Source organism: Helicoverpa armigera, chromosome 5 (assembly GCF_030705265.1).
Source record: "Helicoverpa armigera isolate CAAS_96S chromosome 5, ASM3070526v1, whole genome shotgun sequence".
Lineage (NCBI taxonomy): Eukaryota > Metazoa > Arthropoda > Insecta > Lepidoptera > Noctuidae > Helicoverpa > Helicoverpa armigera.
Genome location: NC_087124.1, coordinates 9,333,746 through 9,341,513, shown reverse-complemented (window position 1 = coordinate 9,341,513; position 7,768 = coordinate 9,333,746). Strand labels below are relative to the sequence as shown.

Sequence of the window (7,768 nt, the reverse complement as noted above, 5' to 3'; positions counted from 1 at the left end):
ATGGCCGCGGAGACGGGACCGGCGGAAACATTCGGCTGCACTTAGTCTCGGTTTGTTACCCGAAGGATTGTAATTCATATGCTATTACTAACCAAAATTAGAGAGAAAATTGTCGTCAGTCGTTTGATGTTGATTGCCGTGCCTATCATCTGATCTACGAACTAACTTATATTGAAAACCCCTGTTACGTAGATATACTTAGTCGTTATGAAGGTTTTGAATTCGTAGATTTGTCCAGTAAGCATCTACAATTGGTAGTTTAGGTGTGTTGGTAAGTATGTAGGCAGGTACCTAAAATAAGTAGGTACCTATTCTAAAAGTTAGGTGGTAAAGGAAGTAGTAACATTTAACGTTACATGTTGAACTCGCATTAATTATCACGAAACCAACAAATTGCCTTGTTATGTCTAATAAATGTACAGAACTAATACCTATGAAGTGGCGAGTATAAATCATTGAACAGCATATTTCCCTTATCGCCGGCGTGCGTGTAGCTAACCAGCCGATTAGCTATGCAAATCCGAGGAATTTACTACGAGTGCTAAACGGTGCTATACCGACGAAGCTTTGCATAACGTTATTAAATTATACCACTGAAAGCTGATGAAAAATAACACAATTTTTTTTTTCAGGTGTTTGACAAGAATCTGGATCTCTTAGGTAAACATACCGATGTAGAAATTCAGATTAGGCACCTACCTACTCAGTATTAGTGAGTACATAGGTAGATAGTTTGCAGATGTTTCTAAAAACCATTGCTTTCTTTAAATAGCAAAATCACTAAGTGTTGTGTACGAAGTTCAATACACATGAGCTTTGTGTGAGCTTTTAAGTATTTACCTATCCTCGTTTAAATGTAGCGTGGTTTTGAGCGGTCTAAGGACGACATCTAAATTGTAACTTTTGACTACTTTTACGTGGTTAATATGTCCTTAATATTTTATAGGATTTTTAGGTAACAAAATATCATTTGAGGTGCACATCATCAATTAAATTTAGCTTCCAGACTGACCGGATACAGCTGAACACCAGTGTATTTACAATGAGTGACAGCCTATGCGACCTCAATAAAAAAAAATCATGTAAGTTACAATCGAAATAACAAAACATTCATCCACTTCGGAAAAAAAGAAGGCGACGAAAAGTAATAAAATTCATACGTAATATCACATTTAACAGTTCTAATTAGGGCAAATCAGCTTATTTCTGTAACATATTCAGGCTATTAAATCACTCCCCCACATTGTAAAAACTCCTAATAATTCGTAGATAACTATCCTTAATTAGTTACTAGTGCGAGTGACAGTTACATGGGCCTCAAATTAGCGGCTGTAGGAATCGGTAGAGATATAATTAAACAGTCTAATTTAATTGGCAATAGGCGCGTTCCCACAAGTCAGAAAGTCACCCTCGCTCATTACGCTCGTTCCGAATTTTCCCAACAATTAACATGCGAGGTAGTATATGTAGTAATTATAGGTGTGTAGTGCGGTAAACGGCGCGGCTCAATCACGCTACACAGTCGCTGCTGCTCGCCGGCTTGTGTTGCACACATTGATTTATTGTGCGAATGATGGACAATTGGAACGTTTCAAATATTTATGAGCAATCCATTCCATCATACCGGTACCTACGTTCCAAATTTTGGAACAAGAATGCCATTCGGTACCATTCTGAATACGATTGATGGCTTTCACCTAATCAGTCTAATAGAAAATAATGCACAGCATACAAGTTTTAAATAAATTGCATCAATTGTATGCTTGTTTCAAATAAAATTCACATTAATTTCTCATTTGGCTGTAGTACCTACTTGTATAGTAAATTGACATGTAATTACAATGATTATTTCGCTGTTACGATAATTATGCTCCTGCCATAGTAATTGAAAAAGTTTGCCATCGATATAGTCGCTGAACTGCCTGAAATTACATTTTTGATTGTTATTTCTTCTCTCTCGATTCCTATCAGGTTTATTTGGCGGTTATTACTATTTGAACTTTTAATAATACGACGGCGACGCGACCAAGGATTTCATGTCGATTTCGAGGTAATAACTTGAGGAGAAAGTACCTAATTTAACAACTTACAAAGTGGTACATTGTATTTGATAGTTTTGCTTCATATGAATTAACTTCTACATAGTAACGTCGCTATTTCAGAAAACTTAAAGGTTCTATCTATATACTTACCAAGTTGAACTTTAAAAGCAATGTGGGTGTCTATTTAATGGAACACACATAGTTAGATTTGTATACAACGTCATTTAATAGAGTACTGGAGTCAAGTAGTCGTCATTAAACAAAAGCTCAACGGTTACCGAAACAGGCAGCGCCACTCGAAGTTTCGAGGAGCGATTTAACTTTTTGTAAAGTGCAACACTTTCCCAGCCCCCGCGAAGGGCCCTTCAAAACGCTACTGCGTTTAGACAAATGAACAGCGTTGCACCCTTCGTGGCACACGACACGCGACATTGTGCATTTAAATATGGAAAAGACGAGCGTACCTTTGTGCCTAATGTAAGCGTACTTCGAAACTTTAACGAAGTGTTCTAAGTTAATGTCGTTTGGAATCGTAAGATTTATTCATTTTTTTTATTGAAGCCGAGCACATTGAATAAGCTATTGAGTGTTTGCTCAGTAGTAGATATTTTCATTTAGGTACCTATTACAACATAAAAATATTTTTGTTTCAGAACTTAACGAAAAGAACCTAGCTACAAAATAAGGTACAGAAAGAAGGTAGGTACGTCTCAATATTTATCACATTCATTTGAAATTTCAGAGTATCGAATCGCTTCCAGCAAATAACAATTAGTCGCTGTAACACATCCGCCACAAAATGGCGGAACTCGTAGGACACAATAAATCAATTGGAGTGGGTGGTTGACTTTTCACTCAAATGTGTGGTTAATTGTAACCGAAAATGACTGTTGATCGAACCACACTTAATTTGAGTGGTGCTTTAGTACGCAGGGGCTGCGCTGTGGGGTGACTTCCAAAGTAATGGGTCCGTTGGTTTTGTGATTATTTCGATACTAATTTCCTAAACCTGCCGGAAATAGAACAGCAATTACACTTATTATTGTTTGTATATCGTGTGTCATGCAGTTGTGTGAGACACAGATTTTTAATATCATTTTGACATGTAATCAATAGTCTACCACAATATTTTAGTAAAAGTTAAATGAACTATTACATTGAAAATGAGAACCTACGTTATTTACACTTAACTATGTATAAAGACATGAATGACAGTTTTTGGCAAGTAACTATCTATTTTAAATGGTTGCCACAAAACTTTCAGTATCAATAATATTCAGTTACATTGTCACATTTATTTAATAAATACCTTAATACATATGATTACACCGAAATGTACATATTACAATAAACTTTTTTCTTCAATACATGTTTACATATCATTTTATAGTAAAAACAGTTTATAGTATAAAAAAAAACCTTTATAGTGAAAATAGATCCTTGTAAATTTACTGTTCTTCAGGCCAGTAGACCTCGATCATTTTCTTGAGTTTCTCGTCCATTTCCTTGCCTTCTGGTGGCTGTTTGCCCAGGATGAAGACAAACTTCTCATGGCAATCCATCATACCGAGGTACTGACCTTCCACAACCTTAAGCCGCATGGGGTAGCGGTGGAATTCCGCCAGATCCAGCTTAGCTGCGAAATATTACAAACAATACTACATATAATTATATATCACATATGTTAAATAGTTTTAAGTCCTTCCTACGCGGCTCACAATACAACAAAGACAGGTGCAGTCATCTTAATGATTACCTACAAAATCACCTGCTCAAAATCAACGAAGTTGTATTGTTATAAAGAAACACAAAAACTACAAACTTTACTAAAGGCACATAAGGCAGGATAAGTAGCTACAATGGAACTTTTCCTTTGATCAGAGGAAAAAACTTATCACATACTTATCGCAATTTATTATAGCAGATATATCTATGTATATATGGACTACAAACTTTTTACAAAAATCGAAAAGCACCTATTTAAGTTTAACGACTTATTACCTGTGCTGGGAGGCATCTGCAAAGTCCTGTAGGATCCATCTCCCTCGAGTTTCTCCAGGTAGTAGTCTCGAGTCTTATTGGTCTTCAGGCTGGCGCAAGGAATCTGCATTTTCAGAACGAGGTTGTCCCATTTCAGATTTTCCACGAATTTTCCGAGCAGTTCTTTTAGGTCTTTTCTTTCCTGGTGGGTACAATTAAAAGACATACTAAGTATAAGATTCGATTGCATTCCCAATTATGTCCTTAGTTTTATAGACCGTGTGGAGGGTGGTAAAAAATATTGCAAATTAACAACACGCTGAAACGTGTGGGTGAGAAAACTGCGCACAACGTATAATAGAGTTATACTAGCTAATCGGCTGGAATAGCTATACTCATGTAGAATACCTAATATAAAAGATGCTCGCGACGTTTCTATTTGATCGGCAGTTATCTTGGCAACAATAAATAAACGATCTACTATACAGTTCTACATATGCTTTCTTTGATTTTCCTATCCTCACTCTACCATTGTAAACATTTTTTGAGATAACATACGACTGAAGTACAATGTCTCTTGTTAGTTTCAAAACGGAAACTTATTTGTTTCATTGATGTTCTTAAACAAAACAGTATTTTTTAAGCAACAGTGGCGGGCTTCACCTTTCATTTGATAAGACTTTAAAACCATGTACCTGATCATTGACAGCGCTGAACTCAACACAGTGAGTGTCACCGCCTCCTTGTGTTTTCTCTCTCCTAATATGTAGCAGATGCCAGGAGCCGATAGCCTGGCTGTCATTGAAGGAGAGGCCCTGGGTGAACTCCTGGCAAGTTGGTTGCTTCTCATGCTTTTCGTGTCTGTCGCTCTTGTCGTGCGAGTGATGAGCCACGGCATCCACTGCCGCGTTTAACACTAACACTGAAAATAATTTGATGGTAAGTTTCCATGTCAAAGTAGCCCAAGCAACAATATTTTAATCTAACATTATAAACCCTCGGAGAGGATAAAGCAATGAAGTCCTAAGAAAAAAAGTACACAAAATAATTAGTAAGACCAGGGCAGAATAAAATATATTCAAAATAAATACCTGTGAAAATGAATGTGACCGTCGACGACATGTCTGGAGCTGGGCTGCGCACGGGCAACTGCGGTAATGAACTGAATGACTTGATTGCGACTAACGACTCCGGGATTAACTAACGTTCTGCATCTCCGAATATTGGAGACGGCGACTTTTGCTCGCGAATTATTGTGCGTACCTATATGGTACGAATTGTGACAAAAAAAACACGGTGCTCCTTTGCTGCCATCGTCTAAGAAAGAACCTTATGTGACACCTCTTCCTAATTCAGCGTCAGGACACAATAATAACTAAGGATGAGTGCGTAAGGATGAGTGTTTCTTGACTCATTAATGATCTTCTACTTCTGAATGATTAGGTAAATTATATTCTTTTAGATACAGCTACTTTGAATTTGTGTGATTGAAAACTTTACTTCAAAAACTCAAGATATTTCAACAAAATGGGCTCATCCAAAGATCCTTATCCACCGCCTTGGTTGATGTCGCGATGACCGCACGGTAAACAGAATAAACAGCGACTTCCCGTCTGCGTCCTCAGCCAGACGAGACAATTCCTCGTAATGCGATAATACTAATCAATCCACACTTTACGAACATGATTTGGTGACAATTTTGGAGATTGGACAATTTTTTCCTGTTATTTTGAGAGGTCCAAGAAGTACGTAGCCTTGGAGGAGGTGGAAAATTTTTGCACAACGATACATTTTAATGTGGATACCATTTGTTTATGTAATTTGAACATACGCGCATTTATAGTTAACGTGCATTTTATGGAGGTTATTTTTATCCGGACTATGGTAAATGGAACACAATCTTGCAATTAGTAGCAGGGCCGAGCTACCCCTATGTGCGAAGTATGCGGTGCACACAGGCACCCTGCCAGCTAGAAGAAAAGCGAACCTAAAAGTAAACAAGTCTGAGAACAAATGTTTCAGAATATAAGCTGTTTAAATATGATTATTGTGTTGCAAAATGTTTCATACACGTCCTAAGTGTTGTGTTACCGTTGGACCACAGGCTTTTTGAAACTTCCGTGTGGTTAAAGACAAAGGCGAGCGCGTGTCCTTTGTTTTCCGTTTATCCATCAACTGCTTGCGAATATTTACAAATTAAACTACAATCGAAATGGAGCTTTACGCGACCAACATAAGATATTTTTTCCAATAAATATGTAGTAAATATGGATTTGCATGGGGTTGCGGTTAGGTGCGCACGCGCTTCTTGTATCGAACGCCTGATTACCATCCTTTGTTACGTTGCACGAAGTGTGACATCTGTCGTTTCTTATGATTTCAAGAAAGTTGAATGAATTAATGTTTCTTTGAAGTTGAGTGCAGTATTTATTTTTAGTTTGAGCATATAAAGATAAACGTTAACCTAATAATTACATGAAAGAAGGTGTCTGATTCCTGTACTCCCATATTGTTCTCCACGCTTAATTACAAGTACTTAATCAAAGCTTAAAGAAGAACTTTAGCTAGCATCCATCTAATGTTTAAGTTAATACGATTTTATTCACAGCAGCTACGCACTTAAATTAGCCATACCTCTGGGAAATAGAGCCTGGCAAGAAATTAGTAACACTCAACAAGGCACGCATAAGCAATTACATGAGCGTTTCGTTACTCCATCGCCAATTTATATTGGACAATAAATCATGGGTAGACGTCGACTGCGCTCATTAAATCTATTATTAGGTTCCACACTCATTTACCTACATACATACGCGTGTCTAATTTATAAAATGTGCCTAATAACTGTGTCATCAATCAACCAATTTATTGACACACATATCGTGGAACTTTCTAAATTGTCTGAATTCAAATGAGATGGTAACATGTCGTTGTTTTGTTTTAACCTTATGAGCTTTCGATGACTGTTTTATTAATTCTGTGAATATTTAATCTAGGTAATCAATTTACTTAACTTTTCAATTTTTTACGTAAAATGACATAACAATTTGTCATAATCGATAGTCTATGGAACAGTGTGTTGAGGTCATTAATCAAATGCTTATCATAAGCTTTCGTGAGAACCAAAATAGAAAAGAAAAAAAAAATGGAAACGTCGGGAAAATACTTTTTGGGTCTGTAGGTACTTTATGAAGCACCATCAAAAACTTTTGCGGAATAATCTTTAAGCTAGATTTTCAGTCAAATTTACCTGCAGGTAGAACAAAAGTAACCAAACAGTCCCACTATTGAAATCTGAATTCAGTAAACAAAAAGCAGTATTAAATGTTCGAGTATTCGTATGTTCAGTTAGGTGCGTCAGCGCAGCGTTCCCGCTAGTTTATGTGGCTTGGTTATCTGTGGAGATTAGATCGCGCCGCTCCGACACATCACGCCCACTGGTGGCCCACCAGCGGACCGCAACACGGCCCTATGAATATACTCGTACCAAGACTTGATAATGTTGTTTATAATAAAACAGTAATGGGTAATGGTTTTGAGTTTGCAGATTCTGAATTTGCTATCTGTTGTGTATTGCAGTTTATTTAATAAATAGACCACATCAATGGATGTAAGGCTGGGTTTAAAAGTTCAATCAATAGCTTTAAATATCGAACAGCAGATTTTTGTAAAAAAAAGTTTTGAGTCAATCTGTGTTCATTTGTAAATCGAAGCAAAATCATCAAAAGTGTTACAAGGATGCATCT

The 7,768-nt window shown here is 36.9% G+C and overlaps 1 protein-coding gene across 1 annotated transcript; it reads right to left on the bottom strand.

Moving 5' to 3' along the window:
* Nucleotides 1-3,332: 3,332 nt before the first annotated feature.
* On the bottom strand, nucleotides 3,333-5,273 carry LOC110374449 (uncharacterized). Its single transcript, XM_021332159.3, has 4 exons — nucleotides 5,114-5,273; nucleotides 4,718-4,944; nucleotides 4,044-4,224; nucleotides 3,333-3,678 (listed from the first exon to the last, which is right to left on the bottom strand). The coding sequence occupies exons 1-4, from the start codon at nucleotides 5,142-5,144 to the stop codon at nucleotides 3,491-3,493; spliced, it is 627 nt and encodes a 208-aa protein (XP_021187834.1). The 5' UTR covers nucleotides 5,145-5,273; the 3' UTR covers nucleotides 3,333-3,490.
* Nucleotides 5,274-7,768: the final 2,495 nt, after the last annotated feature.

Coding starts and splice junctions, on each gene's coding strand:
- LOC110374449 (XM_021332159.3), bottom strand. CDS start 5,144: ATGTCGTCGACGGTCACATTCATTTTCACAG. Junction 4,945..5,113: donor GGTCACATTCATTTTCACAG/GTATTTATTTTG, acceptor AATTATTTTCAG/TGTTAGTGTTAAACGCGGCA. Junction 3,679..4,043: donor GCAGATGCCTCCCAGCACAG/GTAATAAGTCGT, acceptor AATATTTCGCAG/CTAAGCTGGATCTGGCGGAA.